Raw genomic sequence first — 16788 nt, forward strand, 5'->3', positions numbered from 1 at the left:
ATAGCATACATACCATCCAGTCCTCCAATACACAACTGTTGTTTTTAGAAGTCACCTTCTCCCTGGATTATATTCATGTGTAAAAATGTATTGCTTATATTCCTTTCTTTGTACATGTACATGATCTATCTCCCAGAGATTTACACCTTCTATAGGGTAAAGGCAGATTGATTTTTTAGTAGGTTTATGGACTATTTTATAACTACATTTGTGACTGACCTTAAGGTTGACTGAGACATCCAAGGTATGACTTAATAATGTTCATTTGAATACTGGTTTATATGGTTCAAATATATATTTAGCTGAAATATTATTACAGACATAAAATTCTACTTAATGTCAGTGTGAGATAACAGTACATTGCTTTCTACAATATATTGCTGCATATTGTCTGATTTTTATCTATGAAACTTTATTTTCTGATGACAAATGTTATCTTTATTCCTGTTAAAGATGAATAAAGCAGTGAACCCTGAAGCAATTTTTTATTAATCTAACTTAGATGGGTTTCACCAGTCTACTTATTGCTGATCATGTATTATTGCTATCAGCTGCATTGGCTGTTACATGTGTAGCTTTAATAGGAATTCTCATTTTAAAATGGATCACTGCTATTGCACCTAAACTAATACCACTGTGCAGCTGAGTAGAGCAAGCTATAGGACGTACCTGAATGAGGAATAAGCACAGGGCTGTTTCAGCTAGCCTACTAGTTGTTGATAGTCAAGCAAATGTTAATGGAAATACATGGCGGAAGAGCCGCCATTGCTTTTCATGTGGTTGAAGAAGCCAGGAAGCCAAGAGAACCCAGTCCTCATTCTATCATAACCTCCATGCACAGTGTTAAACAATCCCTTAGCTTTTTCAGCCTGTTTGCTGAAAGTACTGCCAGCAACTCCTTAGGAGACACCTCAGGGCTGCTTTTGTAGCTTCACAAGTAAACTTTGTCCTCCTCATTACAACATCTTTTATTTAAGGCCCTGATGTGTAGGGGAATTCAAAACCCATGTTAAATACCTGCTCACAATACAGAGGGCATGTCCCTTAGTGCAAAATTCACTGGGACATGCAGGCACGGTGTAGTGGGTTAACCCTTGCTGGATGCCAAATGCTCATCATGCCGCTCTCTCACTCTGCCTTCTCAGCAAGGCAGGGACAGAAAAACAAGATTAAAAAGTTTGTGGGGGAAGAAAAGGGCACCAGTTACTGTCATAGGCAAAAATGACTTGACTTGGGAAGGTTAATTTAATTTGTTGCCAATTAAAAACAGGGTAGGATAGTGGGAAAGAAAATCTAACCTAAAACCACTTTCCCCCACCCTCCTTCCCAGGCTCAGCTTCACTCCTGACTCTTCTACATTTTTCCTCCAAGCAGCGCAGGGGGACAGGGAATAGGGGGTTATGGTCAGTCCATAACACTTCACCTCTGGTGTTCCTCTCCTCCTGCTATTCCTTGCCTCCAGCTTGGGGTCCCTCCCATGGGATACAGTCCTTCAAAAACTGCTCCCCCATGGGGTACAGCTCATTAGGAACAGACTGCTCCAGTGTGGGTCACCCACGGGCCACAGGTCCTGCCAGGAGCCTGCTCCTGCATGGGCTCTCCACTGTGTTACAGCTTCATTCAGAACATGTCCACCTGCTTTAACGCAGAATGCTCCATGGGTGACAGGTGGGTCCCTGCTCCCCGCGGGCTCCATGGGCTGAGGGCACAGCCGGCCTCGCCGCGGCCTTCACCGCGGGCTGGGGGGGAACCTCTGCTCCGGCGCCTGGAGCCCCTCCGGCCCTGCCTGCACCCACCGGGTGTCTGCGGGGCTGCTGCTCGCACACCTCGCTCCTCTCACTCACAGCTGCTGTGCATTTTTTACCCTTTCTAATATCTTATCACAGACCCACCACCAGCATTGTTTGTTTGCAAGCAATCAGGAATAACATGAAAATTAGCAAATATAGCTGCAGATGAGAAGCAGGAGCAGGAGCACTCCCCTGCGGTGCTGAGCAACCCCTCTTCGAAGACAACAGTGTAAAGGAAGCCCCTGGGTGTGGGGCAGCCACTGCCTTGCATGGGTACACAGTGCAGAGCCTGGCTTATCTGCTTGGGCTCAGCATCAGAAGGAAGAAAGAGGCAAAACTTAATTTGGGATGTCCACACAACACGGTGTGAAAGGATCATGATGGTTGCCCTGCTACAGCGCGGGCAGTGCTGTGCGTGCCAAGAGGCAAAGCTCAAACAGCCAAGCCTTCAAAGTTAGGCAGACATTTTGAGCCTTTACTTATTGAATTTCTGGGCCAAAAGTTATAATTATATTCTTAAAGTTTCTTCTAATTTACCCCTTAAAATATTCAAGGTTTACTTTCTAATTATTGCAACGCTGCTGGTATTTTTATACATGTAGCTGTAGGATAAATGGCGGTACTCAGCATATATTGCATAGCGTGTATTACATTGAATAGTCTGAGACTGCTCAGTGAATTTTTAACAAGAAATTATCAGGTTTTGCATTATGGCAGGAGAAAAAACTTTCCTTAAAACAGTAAAACAAACCAAATATTGCAATTTAAGATTTTAATCTGATTATTCAAAATAACAGTTATTAATTAGGTGGAAAAGAACAAGCCTGTTTTTCAAACACTACATGACAGTTCCTAAAAGGTAAAAAGCAGATATTAGAAATTAGAAAAATTAGAAAGATTTTCCTCAAAGCGTAATGGGGTGCAATCTATAAAATTAAGTTTCTATCCTGCAGGAAACTGATATTTCAGAATTGTGCTTCTGTTTGAATCATGAAAAGCTAAATATCCTGACTTCATCAAAAAAGAATTTTCTACTGCCTTTTTCTTGCCCATGTCATTGAATCACTATTTTTTAAATTAAAAAAAACCCACAAACACCTAAAAATGCTTAATCAGATCCAGCATAGAACAATGCCAATATTCATTTCATGAAAATAAAGAATATGTACCTTGTGGCAGAAAGAAAACTGAAAGAGATGCATGTGCATTGTATTACTGAGTATACAAAAAAGTTTAAATTCCATTTTGAAAGAAGGAAAGTAAAAACAATATCAGCATCCACTATACTATGCTTTTAACTCTATAGTTAGGAGATGATATAACCCTTTAGAGAAATATTTAAGTTCTAAATCTCTTCTCCCAACATGTAAAATAAACCTTGCTAACAAAGATTAGTTACAGATGATTTTTGTTTTTATTCTTGCCTCTTTTCAAAGTTAGGACCTGTATACTGAAGTTATAGATGCACTTAAAGATATGTATATATAAATTTATAGAAATATTTTAAAATTGCTACATCCCTTTCCGTAATCCAATTCTACACAGACACTGCAGTAGCAATCACCTGCCTAGAATTCCTGTATTTGTAAAAGTATTTATTTGCCTGCTCAGTGGTATGACTGCACCTTGCCAGCTGGCCTTATGTACTATTAGCATCCCCAAACAGGGTGGGAAAGTCATGTTATGCTTCCAAGCTCTGCCCATAAAGGCCATCTGGTTCAGTTCCAGTATTACAATGAGATGCTTCCTGATGGTGTACTGCAGAGGAATTCAGCTCCTTCCCTTATATCACCATGGGCACAACAACACTAGTGTTTTTGTACCAGCGTGAAACTGGTGGCCCCTGGGAGCCAGGAGGAGCTGCCAAACTGGGGGGAAATCCCCTATTCATCACATACTCATTTAAGCAGCTTGGAGCCAGAAACAACACAGCCACCAAAAAGCCCCTACAAGAGAAGCCCTTCTTCAGTGTCCCCCTGCCTGTGATGGGAGGCTGGAAGCAGCACACCTCTCCTCGCAGAGGTCTAGGTGTCCATAAGGAAGCTGATGTGAAGCCCTTTGGCAGCACGACTTGAGAGTACAGGATGTCAGAGAAGACAAATGTCAAATGGGATCTGTCCTCCGATATGCTGCAAAGACAAAGACAGCAGGGGAAGTATACTACAGCCGCCCATCCACTCCTTTTACATTGCGGGAGCTTCAAAAGATAGATCTTACGCTGTGAAGGAAGGCAGTGTGGGAGTACCTCTGACAGGAGCTTTGTAAAAAGGGGTATCAGCTTCAGCTGACATTTCCATCCAAGCCACCTGAATGGCTCCGTTCCCTGTTGTTCCTTGTCTCCTGGAGGCTGAATCTTCAGTGCTTCTCTGCTGCGGGGCAGATGCCCACCCATCACAGAGATCTCCTAGTCTGTCTGCAGGCATCACTGTGGAGACATAGTCTTGTCTCACTTCAACGGCTGCTTTTGTAAGTGCTAAAGACATCTCTGACTTGTTTTTGAATTGTAGTGCAATACTAGAGGGATGGACACAAAAGCCAGTTTGGCACTGGCTTGACAAACTCTGCTCGGCAGCTGGTTCGCAGAACTTCAAACAAGACTGCAATATTGTTTTGGAGTGCTTCCCTTGAGCTGCTAAACTAGGGCATGAAAGGAAGAACTGTATAAACACTATGAAAAAATGATAGCAGGAAGGGCTTCTATTAGTGATTTTGACACTTAAAGTCTTGTTTTCAGGCAGTTAGCTTAAGACATCTTTCTCTTCTTTTCTATCTTTAGGAAAATAAAGATGCTCCTTCCTATATGTGGGTGGCCCAAGACTGGTACATCATTTTGTTACAGGAGATGAAGATGTCAACAGCTGCGAACTTTTCTGTCTTTGTCTATTACTGTTCTTTTTGCTCTAAAATGTTTTTATGAATGGAACAAGCAGAATCAAATCTTCTTTGATATAATTCATGCACACAGCTTGTGATTTGTCTCCTGATATTTTCTGTATGTGTTCTTGAATTTTTTCTGCCATATGAATGAAAGAATTAACATGTATGACTTAAGCAGACCTTTCTCTTTGCTCTTTATGCTTGTAATGTTTTTAGTTAGATTTGCGTGCTTGAACTTGTTGGGAAGATTCATTGCTGGCAGAGCAATGAGGTCTGGACAGTTGGCAGATCAGAACGTTTATTGATGTGATTGCTTTGTGCAGAAAAAGTTTGGCTCCATGGTAGAGAAGATCCCCTCTGAAACAAATGTGGAGACTAGGAAATTAATTATTAAGGAGGATGTTACAAAAACATACATCAATACTGTTCAATATGTGGTTGGAAGGTAATTGAAAAAATTATGTAGACTCTGACTTAAAAGGAGAGGGAGTCTCATGAACACACACTATAATTCCTGACAGTACCGTCTGACTGCTGAACCTGTCATGCTCCAAAGTAGCACTGGAAAAAGGCCAAGCCCAGTCTGTAAGGCATGGTTTAAGCATGATGGAGACTGCCAGGGAACTTTGGTTGGTTTTCACTCTTTTCCTATGTTACTTGTACTTCAGCTTAGGAGGGCATGTCTCACTAAAGCATTTCAATCCCTCTTCCTATTCAAAAAGTATTTAATATGCTTCTAACTATATGTTCTGTTGAACTCTGCACATAAGTATCTTCCAGAGAGGTGCATGAGAGAGCTGATTGCTGTGTTCATTTTCATACATTAATTACAGAGCTGCCTACAGTTGCTTGAACTTCACTACCACTTACAATCCTTCTAACTATATTATAGTTGTAGGATGGGTTGTTTAGTTGGGTTTTTTAAAGCAAAACTATCTATTAAACACACATTTCTTGATTTAAATAAATATTGAAGATTTATGTAACCTAATCCAGGATATAAATTCAAGCCAATACTTTCTCTCCCAGATAAATGGAGAACTGAATCTATATTAATCCCAAATAAAAATGGAAAGATGATGCTAAGTTTGGTTGCATTGTTATTTGGCTGTTTTTGACCAATCCTTCCTTCCTTCCTTTTTCCTTTTCCTTTCGTTCCCTCCCTTTCTTCCCTTCCTTCCCTTTTTTCCCTTTCTTCCTTTTCTTTCTTTCTTACCTCAAGGCACCAATAAAGATGTCCTAAATCTAATTTAAACCAAAATGGATTTTTGAGAGCCACCCAGGGAGTTCTGGCAGTCTTTCCTACTTCCAAGGACCTGAAAACAGAAGATTTTATCTTGGGGAGGAAAAAAAAAAAGTAATTCCAAAAGACTAAGGCATACCTATTCCCAAGACCCTCATAGTTGTTTCAATGCATTTTAATACAACCCATCCATACGGGTGGTTGTGTGTGAATTAGCAGAAGTTTGATCTTAACTTTCTACTGGACACCTCTTTTTGCAGATGTGGTAGAAAGGCACAGGGAGGCTACTCTTGCTCTATCATACTGATTTCACATTAGTGGTATAGTAGTGTAGAATACTAGTTTTTCAAAATCTCTCAAACATAACACAGCTTTACAATTTTCCCTGCAAATCTTTCCCAAGTCTTGAATGCCATCTGCTATTTCAACTTGGGAATCCAGGAAAGAAATGGATTTCCTGTGCAGTCATCCTGTTTTGCATTTCAGTGGGCTTGGTTTTACTGTGATTACTTGCAAAATTCTAAATAGCCCTGTAAGAATCTAGGAAATACTTACAGAAAACATCTTTCTAAGTGTGCAATACATTATGTGCATAAAAAGAGTAGCCAATAGCCAGCAACTTGGGATATTGTTCTTTTTTTGTTAGTTTTACCACTGCTTTCACAGGATGGTGGCTTTGAAAATAATGACCACAGAAAACAGTAGTAATACCTATTACTGGAAATAAAGACTGGAGGTGTATCTCTTGCTCACTTTAGCGTATTTAGGATTCAGAGTTTCTTTAAGTTGGCAAGCCTGGGCAAGGAACACTTGTCCATGTGCATGCAATACATTCACTCCCATATAATTACTTTTTGTTAATACTGTGAAACTGTTTTCTTTCATTTTTACAGTCTCCAGTCTTGCAGAGACTCAAACTCATGAATAACAGATTCCTAACTTCAATCAGATTACAAATGGGAATAAGGTCCTTAGGCATGTGTAGCATCTGGTTGCAGAATTAAGATCATTCATCTCTTGGGTCTCCTTAGGTGATTATAGCATGAGAGATGTGCTCATGGACTATATAGGATTCATGCAATGTCGATTTCTTTACCTAAGATGAGCAAAAAAGTTTTTGAAATCAAAGGACAATCCTGAAAGCTAATCCAGCAGCTCCTGCAGTAAGTACATCAGCTCCAAACCATCACCATATTCACACACTGTGCATTTAAATGAGGAAACACTATCGGTTTATAGAGTTCATTATCCAGTTCAAGCTAAAAGGAAGTGTGGGCCTACGTGTTTGATCAAAATTAAGGATATTTTTTTGAGTCACCCTAAAAAATCATTACATCTGATGTCTGAGAAAGGACAGCATCTTGCAAGAACGCTATTCACCTAGCTTTACCCAACTGTCTTGAAAAGAAGTTTGTGATTTCTTTGGTGTCTATGTTTCATTAACAAGTATGTAGACTCAAAACAGTGTATGGCACTAACAATCTTAGTGTAATATGTCATATTGTAACCTGAACTCTCAAATTATCTCATGTACTTTTCTATATCGTAGGATGTGTGTACTTCCAGCAGTAAGAGTACTTTTCAGTATTTTGCTGAATTAGATGAAAAATCTACTTGCTTAACAGATTACAAACTGTTCCAATTATATTAATATTTAAACAACATAAAATTGGATAGTCAAAGTCCTTGGAACAGAATTTGCTTTCCAAGAATTTTTCTTCATTTGATGGGCCTACTCACGGTGCAAAAGATCTCAAAGGAGGAAGGCTGTAAAGATTTAACACTTTTAATACATATGTCTTCAAAGGATAACTTCTGAAAATTTACTTAGGAAAATGTGTTATTATTGATACTGACCTGCCTACGAGCAGCCCATTCTACTGAACATGTTACTTATTTAGATGCATATTTATTTTCAGATTCCTAATATTTTTCTTTTTCTGTCCAAAATCAATGCTAAATCACATCATGGATTAAAAAATAATAATAATAGTGAGCTGTATTGCAAGAGTTACTGAACTGAACTTAGTATGCTAAAGTAATGTAAAAGGAGGAAAGAAAAGAGTTTTCTAAATGTTTCTGAAAGTTGTTTTTAGTATATAGTCATTAATGTGCTAAGACATGTACAAAAATGCATTAAAGGATCAGGAATATTTTCCTGCAGGTACTTAGAATCTAATAAATAATGAATGTAATGATTAACTACATGGGCAGAGCACAGAACATTACCAAGAAAAAAATGCTTAAAACCTGGCCTTTGAATGGATGTGCACCATTGTTTTTAATATATAAAACCACTTGAATATACTCAGTTGTGTATGAAGAGAAAATAAAAGAAGTAAGCGCGCTCAAATTAACATTATATTTTCAAATGAAACAGATTTAAATATTGCCAAAAGCAGCAAGGGTGCCTGGAGTTGGGTGGAAGGGCAGCAGAGTGAGGTGAGCAGAGGACCGTGATGCTCTTTAATGCTGCTTGAGCAGCCACAGAGGTTTGTGCAGGTCTAGAGAACTGAAGTAAGACCACCACCAGGGCTTCTCCCTGCCTGGCGGTGATGCACCTCGAGCCTCGGGCTGCCCATGTTGGGCATGGGGGTCAAAAAGTTCCAGTGGGTCGTATGGATCATACAGGTCTTCCATTGAGCGGCGAAGGAGCTTGTTGGGCCAAGCCTCAACGGGTCGCAATACAAAGTCGACTCGCCCAGCCCGTTTCATCTTGGCAGGAAGGGTGACCCTCTTCATCACCCGGCTGTATCCTGCCGCTTGGGCGCTGATTATGTATGTCCCCGGCGGCAGGAGTCGCCAGTAGTCTCCATCAGCAGCTTAGGAAAGGTAAAGGCACAACCAAACAAAGCTTAGTTTTTAGTTTTGCATCCTTTATAGTTACACCCTCACATACACGTGCATGCACAGGTAGAGCAAGCATTTAGGGGGCAGGTTTTGAAAGGATCTCAGATTTTGATTCAGATTTTGAAAAAAGCTCAGATGCAAACTCTTGAATGACAAAAAGGCTCTGGCTGTGGAAATCTGGCCTTTGGGAGCTAAGAGAGTAAAATTTGCATGACATACATGAATGTCAGTAACTGCTGTGCCTGTATCAGAGGGAAAGGAAGCTTTCCTTCATGCTAGTTTCCCAAGGGTGCAAGGAATAACTCCAAAGAAATCAAATGAATCCAAAACTATGTGAAATTTAAGAAAGTGAAAGCACAATCCAGGCTGCAATATAGCATGTCTAAGGAGCTAAGAAATCCTTCCTTTTATTATATTACATTATATTACATTCAATTACTTTGCAGACATTATAGCACATAAGACTATGGAGTTGGAGCTGCAGCTGGTATAAATTGCTATTAGTGTAAAATGGGTGTAAATTTCCTCCAGCTGAAGGTTACAGCCTGCAGGCAAAAGCAGGGAGTTTTAAAACAATATTAGTCTTCATTTTATATTTCCTTTATTTTGAATGGTAAGTTTCTTAGCTCAGTTAATGTTGCATTAATGCTATTTTCTGCTGGAATTTCTCAGTCTTTTTTAACACTGACATTAAAACGACTTATTAATCATATGACATTCTTAACCCCACCTAACTCAAAAACAAATACTCCTTTTTCTTCAATGTAAACACATTTTTTATTTAATTCTTAATTCTTTAAATGTTCACTGCCAATGGAAAGCCATTGTCTGGGAAGAAGTTTGGAAAAGACCCTAATTCATGCCAGTCTTCCACCAGCCTCAAGAATCTTCATCATCTGCACCATTGTATCCCCTTTAATATAAGTTTTTTGAAAGCTGGAAAGCATCTATTACATTATAAACCATTCTGGCTTTCTCAGTTGATTCAACAATCATCGTTAGAGCAAAATGTTACCATTCATGTCTTCTTTTTTGCACTCCTATGGCCTAGCTTGTTCTCACTGAAATCAATAATAAAATAAAAGCACTGATTTCAGTGGGAGCCTAAAAGCTCAGAACTTTATGACTGTGAAAATTAACAGTTGCAAATGCCTCAGTACGTGTTTACCAGCTGGTGACAGGTATAAAATGGACATAATTAAATGTTCTAGTTTTTTGTGTTTGATATAACTATTGTCCAAAAAAAGCATATATTTATGCCTTTCTACATGAACAAAAAAAGTTGCAGGCCCTTTTTCAATACTGAAGTTATTCCAATTGTTAAAGTTAGTGTGGATCCTATTCTAATGTCTACACTTCATGCTCACAAAACTTCAACTAATTTATTCTACCAGGGCTCTGCACCTCTGCATGCTGAGTTAAAGCCCCTGCACAGGGCTGTTGCTGTATTCCCCCAAACACGAAACATAAAGGTGGATTTCTGAATCTCTATGAAGGCACATTGGTTTTGAGGGACAGCAAACAATTCCAGGTGGAAGTTTTAATGCCAAGGACCATGTTATCTCAGAGACACGACAGACTCAACAGCCAGTTTGACATGTGTTCTCTCATGTTATTCTAGAAACAAACCTACATCTGAGTCTCCAACTCTCCATTAAGGTGCCATTTCTATCAAACACAACAAGACATCTGCAGGTTAAGCTCTTAGTGCTTTCACTCTGCCCCAGGAAACAGCTCAAACTAAAAATATTACCTGTGGTGACATCATGCTGGATGCCCCTGACTGAAATACGAGCATTTTTTATTGGGTTGCCAAACTTATCAGACACAATTCCTTTTATCCCCCGATGAACCTGGCAAAGCAAGCAAAGTTAGATGGAAGTCATTTATTACAGTACCACCTTCTCATCTTCTGCAAGAAAACCCCTGTAGAGAGGAAACAGCTGTCAAGAGGTTCAACCCATTATAGAGGCTCTTGGGTGCTATTGCCTGTTCACATGACATCCTCTATTTTGGGAGCTCCAAGAGGGCTGAGGGAAATGTATTTTGGGCCAGGTATGTGGCTCTGTATTGAGAGACCCTTCTCTGCATAGATCACTAGCACCTCATGATTGGAGCACAGTATTTAAAGACAGTTTCTAAATGTCTGCCCTAGACCCAGAAGCACAAAGAAATGAAAAGTTAAGGCTTAAAACCCCCAATCTGATGCCCTACACAGAATAAGAAGGCATTGCTTTAGCTACTTTGGACTCATCATCGCTCTGCTGCCTACACTTCACTACATGTCAGAATGTCATGGTAGCGGTGTGTATAATAACCCTTTTCCCTTCTCTACAAGCACAGAACTGAGGTGCTTGAGCTGATGAGAAATGTGCTTGCTGACAAGCTAAAGAGCAATGTGAATTCTGTCATACAAAGAGGTGCACAAACAGCTCACTCTATTTGAAGTTCAATAAAACAGAACAAAAGAGGAAAAAATCTAAGTATTTAAACATTAAACCTCTTCAGGTTCTTTTTATTGCAATCTTCCAAAATGAAAACATTTTCTATTGGAAACTCTATATGACCTTTTTAAATGAAAAGTAATTCCATTTTGATTTTTCTCTTTAACTGCTATGATCAACTTGAGCTGTTCTTTACTTCACTTCCACCCTTCTTTCTTTCTTTTCCTGTCATTTTCCCCTCCCCATTATGCTTTGTCACAAAAGAAGGATTAAAAAAAAAGAACAAATCATCAAAGCAATGGAAAAAGATATTTGCTTTTCTGTTGGAATATAGAAATGTTTAAAAAAGAAATATTTAACAATAAACAAATAAACATTAAAATATTCAACAGTAATTCTTAATACAAAGCTGGAAAAAGATTCTAGTCTAGTGACAGCAGGTTTTTATTTAAGGTGAGCTTGTTTTGTCACTGCTTTTCTTAAACAGCAGCTCTGTACTGAGGGGAGCTATTCACTGGAGGGTTTAGGAACAACTCAGTATAAGGACTTGAAGACTTTCCCTTAAAAACTGTTATGATGAAGCACTGCAATTTGTTTTTCAGCATGGACTTGAGGATTTATCATATGGATAGTGGGTAAATCTGGTCAGAAGAGTCATCTCAGACCCAAATTTAATTTACAGTATAGACATACTCAAAGTAGTATGACCTCATCCAACTTCAATAATAATTTTGCAATTATAACATGATGGAATAAAAATGAAAAAATTGAAGTTTCTTTAACAATGTCGATTCGTTTTGATTTAGTAAATATACTATTTTTCATATTGCCTCAAGTCTGTGCCATGTAAGTTTGGGAGAGTGTTTTGGTATCACTTCTGACGAGGAGAAGAGATCAGCATTTATGGAAATGAATTCTACTTCTGCATGTTAAGCCAAGTAGGTTTGTAAACACACCAAACAGCCTGGTATATATCAGAATAAGAAAAGTTTGAATTGGTTATGGCAGACTTAATCCTTATCAGGAGTAATTCAGTCATCCTTATCTAAAAAGTTGTTTGCTTACTGTCCTGCGTTTACTCAAAAAGCTTTTCCGGCATAGACTTCTACAGTATCTCACACTATAAAAATCTTTACATCTTGAAGACTTCAATTGCAATATATATGGATTTAACCCAGCTCCATTTGGATTCACTAAAACTCATTTTCATCAGACAGCTGTAAAATGAAATGAGTTTGGTGGTCTGTACTGTAGACTTTATTGAATGATAATACTTACCACAAGGAGCAAGAGGTTGCTTAGAAGGGCCATAAAAACACTCCTAACAATTTTAAATTACTGCGTACTCTATCAAAATAAAGCATGACAGAAAGCTAATCTACTAATGGCTGAGAGAAAGATGAGCAACTTCTGTTTCTGTGTTCACTTACTTATTGTCAGTGAGGTATTTGTTTTTGCTGAGCTTAAACTTATTATTAAAAATGACTTTTAAATGGCATGTTTTAATGCTTACAGATATTGTTGCTTTAGAAGACCAGGGTTCAGATCTTTTTTAGCTACTTTCACGAAGAAATCAAGCTGAAAAGTGTGGAAATGGCATTTCTAGCAAGATACTTTGAACCTCCCCATTTTAGCTGAACCTAAATCTCCTGTTGCTGAGGAGTAGGGTTTGGGCCAAAGACATGGAATATGGAAAGGGAAAAGTTCCAGGAAGCTCTCTGAAAAGTAGAACTTGTTGATCTATTCTTCAAGAGAAAGATTGATTCATATTTTTCTGAATATGTGGGTTTTGTCTAGCATTACATTTTGGAGAGCTGATTTGTAATGTTGCGCAACCTATTTAAAGACAATTCCCTTTTTCACTGTTTTCAAGGCCTTTAGAGTCCTCAAACTCCATCCTTTCTGTATGCAAACTTATATATGCAAACTATTATCTGTGTTTCCTGCTGGACACACTGAGGCACCAGGGCCCCTGGAAGAGTATGATGATCGATTCAGTGCTATCTTGATAACTAACCAGGGAAACAGTAAAGAAATTAATTTTGACAAAGAATGAAGAAGAAAAGCCATAAGCACAAAGGTCTGTGAAAGCAGAGCCGTACCATTTCCATGTAATTCAGAAGGGCATCTCTGTTTTCATGCCAGATTGTAAACAGTTCTTCCTCTAAAGGAAACTTCTCACATCCTACCTCCACGGTGACTTCAAAGCAATTTGTGTGAAGGTAATTAAAATCTGCCATACCTATAGGTTTAAAAAGAAAAAAAGAGATCATGAACAAGCCATGTAACCCTTAACTGGAGCTTTGCTGTCACAGTCAGCTGAATGCAGTCCCTGTGGGTGTGTATTAATGTACCGTAAAGAATGTGCATGGCCAATACATAAGAAGTATTCAACAAATTCAGAATTCTACAACTCATTTCAGCTACAAGTTAACTAATGACAATGACACTTCTTTCAGGCAAAAAATCATAATTTTAAATTATTATTCACCTGATCAAGAAGTAGCAATAGAAATATAAGGATTGGTTAATCATGGTAATTACATAATCGGCTGTATCAGAGGTGATTGCCAAGGGTCACCTCTAAAGAGATGACATTTTGCCATTATAATGTTCAAAACTGTTTCTGTACAAAAGGCATTGGATATAGTTTCCAGAAGAATGAAGGCCAAAGACATTTAAACCTAATTCTCACTCATGCCTCAAAGCTTTCCAAACGCCTAGTTTCAACATAATTATTTGGGGATCCAGCTGACTCCTATTTGAAAACACAACTGAAGCACCGCTGAAAATTTATGAACACTAATATTTCATCCATGCCAGTATTTCAGGAATCCTGACTAAAACTAAATACTATTATTGGGGAAATCAAATTAGCAACCTAAGCACAAATGAATGGGATGTTTGTCTCTGTAGCAGTTTCCCTGGAAAAGAGTTTATTTAAACAGACTGAAAAAGCAGCGCTTGCGTAGTCTGCAAGATGGATTCAAACTCATGCCACTAAGGAATGAGAGCATAGCACTGGCATTTATTTCTGCATTTCAGATTTGAAAACTAGAACGGTATATGCAATAACAAATGTGACCCTTGTATAAATTGTTAACTTTCCTCAGGGAAATACATTCCATGGTATATGAACATAAATGTTACCAACATACATTTTACTACTTAAATCCCTTACAAGTTATGTTTTGCAGGGGTCTGACCTAAAGCAAGCTGGAATGAATAAAACTATTTCTTTCAAACCCTTGTGTCTCATAAAGGTCATATAGAGGTTTTACCTCACTTGATATGATGGTAAAGTGGTTTTACCTCCAGTGAAGCTGTACCACTCAGCACCATTTATAATACCTCCACGTCTTACAAAATTTCCACCGCAACGAAGTTCGGATCGGTCTGAGATGACTGGGTGTGCATCTGCATAGGCTTTAGCCAGCATTTTAAACATCTGTAACAAAAGAGTTTGGAATATATTTGCTTTTACAAATTGCAAACACTGTCATTGCCACTAGCAACTATTGCTGTTGCAAGCCCAGACAATGAGCCATCCTGTGTCCTTGAGGCTGATGGAGGGGGTGAACTTCCATGCAAGGATATTCTGCCAGGAAGTTTTCACTTGTCTTCTTCTCCAGGGTCCTTCTCTGCAATCCAATACATTTAGCCAAGACAACATTAAATACCAGTGGGTTTTGTGACACTTGGCTTCAACCTATCACCTAGGGCAGGAGTCGAGGGCTTGTTTGGTTGTACTTCAAGTCCCAGATTTTAAAGCTGAAATTAGCTCTCCCCGTTATGTTTTAGGTCTTGCTGTTTTTACCCTTTCAAAAATACCTACACCAGCTTCAGCCCAACCACATTGGATGCTGCTGTTTAAAATAGACAGTATCAATTTGCTTTGTACTTATCACTCACACAGGACAACCTGCCAGTTTGATCTCAATGACAGTTGCTTCTTTGTGGGGCAGAAATAATTTCTAAAAAAGCAAAGGATAAGATGTGGTGATGGAGGATGTCACCACTGATTTCCTAAGAGTGTTGATACTGATGAAGAGCAGAGGAGTCATCACCCAGAAAGGAAAAGTGACAGGTACATGTAGTGAAGACAGAAGAAACAGCAGTGATCTGCAGAAACCATTTTTTTGAATCAGGTTCCTGCCATTTTTCTCCAATGTTTATTCCAACTTTGTACAGAAATCCCCCCCCTCCTTTTCATTTTTTGAACCTCATCTACAAAAGCTATAATTGCAGATTTCAACATTGAAATTACAGCAACTATCAGAAGTTACTAGATCCTACTACTCATCATCATGAGTGCCATTGTATATTGCTTGAGACTGTGCAGGAAGTTGGGTGGGTAAAATTGTATTTTTAGAAGTGATCCTAGAACTTTATCCTTGATGTTGTCATCAAGGATAAAGGTGAAAATAACCAAGCACACAACTTTGATCTAATATTTATAAATGTTTCTAATAATCACAAAACTGAGCCAATTAAGGGATTTCCACTGTAAGTATAAATTTACCAAAATAATTTTGATGACCAGAGTCTAAAAATCCTGACTTAATATAGAATGCTTTTGCATGTCCCATCTCAGTAGGTACCAGCCCAGGCTGTCATGCTGGCTAAAGAGGCTTGAAATCTGCTGTGTCTTGGAGCAGGTGCCAGGAAGATCCTCATGCTACTGCACATACACCATGAGGGACACAGGGAGGTGGCAGCACCCACATGCGTTTTCAAACAGGGCAACCTGGTTTGAATATACTTTGTAGAATTTGACTTTTTAATTTCTGACCATTACTTGCACCACAGTATTTCACCCTAGGCTGCAGCCTCATTTCCCCTTGCATGGCAAATTCAACAGGTCAGGGATCAGAACAAGGGTTATGGCTAATGTATGGCAGCTAGGTCCTGACATAATGTCAGGGTGCTATATTTCAGGATGCAGGTTCCCCAGCAGCAGCAGTTGCAGATGACATTACTAAAATGCAGGTCACTTCACAGGTACAGGTTTTATAACTTTCGGAGAAAAATTTAAAGTGATACTGTTAGTGGTGTTAAGGTTTCTGTGTTGACTCATTTGAAACACTGGTTTTAATTGAGGATACCTCCAGTCCTGCCCTATATGTTTTAAACTTGGAAGTTTACAGTTAACTTCCCAGGGTTTGCAGCCACTGACTATGCAGCAGTCACCGGTGTGAGGTCCTCTTACACTGTTGCAAACCAGGAATGCCATTTGGGTTTGCCCAACTATGCAGTGCATTGGGATGGAGCTCTTTGTCCAAGTGACTGCATTCTTTCACTGAAAACACACATACTGTCCCTGACTGAAGGTGATGGACTGCTTGACAAGGCACACATGGCCACATTCCTCCACCATCTATGTGTAAATCAGGATACCCCTAGCCTAAGTGATGGAATATAAGTGCACAGGTTTGTGATTTCCCCTAGTCTTCACCAAGAGCTTCTGTAGCTTTCATTACCACCCAGCAGGTATTTGTTACATGAGCTTTTTACTGTGCCTGGTTTATTTCACTGCTAAATCATTGTCATACACACATAGTCAGTAGGTATCATACAGCTCAGA

General features: G+C 39.1%; 1 protein-coding gene across 1 annotated transcript in view; it reads right to left on the reverse strand.

Annotated features, from left to right (window-relative positions):
- Positions 1–2604: 2604 nt before the first annotated feature.
- CPZ (carboxypeptidase Z) overlaps positions 2605–16788 on the reverse strand; it is a 40994-nt gene continuing 26810 nt past the window's right edge. The window contains exons 8-11 of the mRNA XM_040593154.1: positions 14517–14652; positions 13307–13446; positions 10514–10613; positions 2605–8732 (exon numbers count right to left, since the gene is read on the reverse strand). Coding sequence (XP_040449088.1) covers positions 8377–8732; positions 10514–10613; positions 13307–13446; positions 14517–14652 — 732 coding nt within the window. The 3' untranslated portion in view covers positions 2605–8376. The remainder of the gene's footprint in view (positions 8733–10513; positions 10614–13306; positions 13447–14516; positions 14653–16788) is intronic.

Source organism: Falco naumanni, chromosome 1 (assembly GCF_017639655.2).
Source record: "Falco naumanni isolate bFalNau1 chromosome 1, bFalNau1.pat, whole genome shotgun sequence".
Lineage (NCBI taxonomy): Eukaryota > Metazoa > Chordata > Aves > Falconiformes > Falconidae > Falco > Falco naumanni.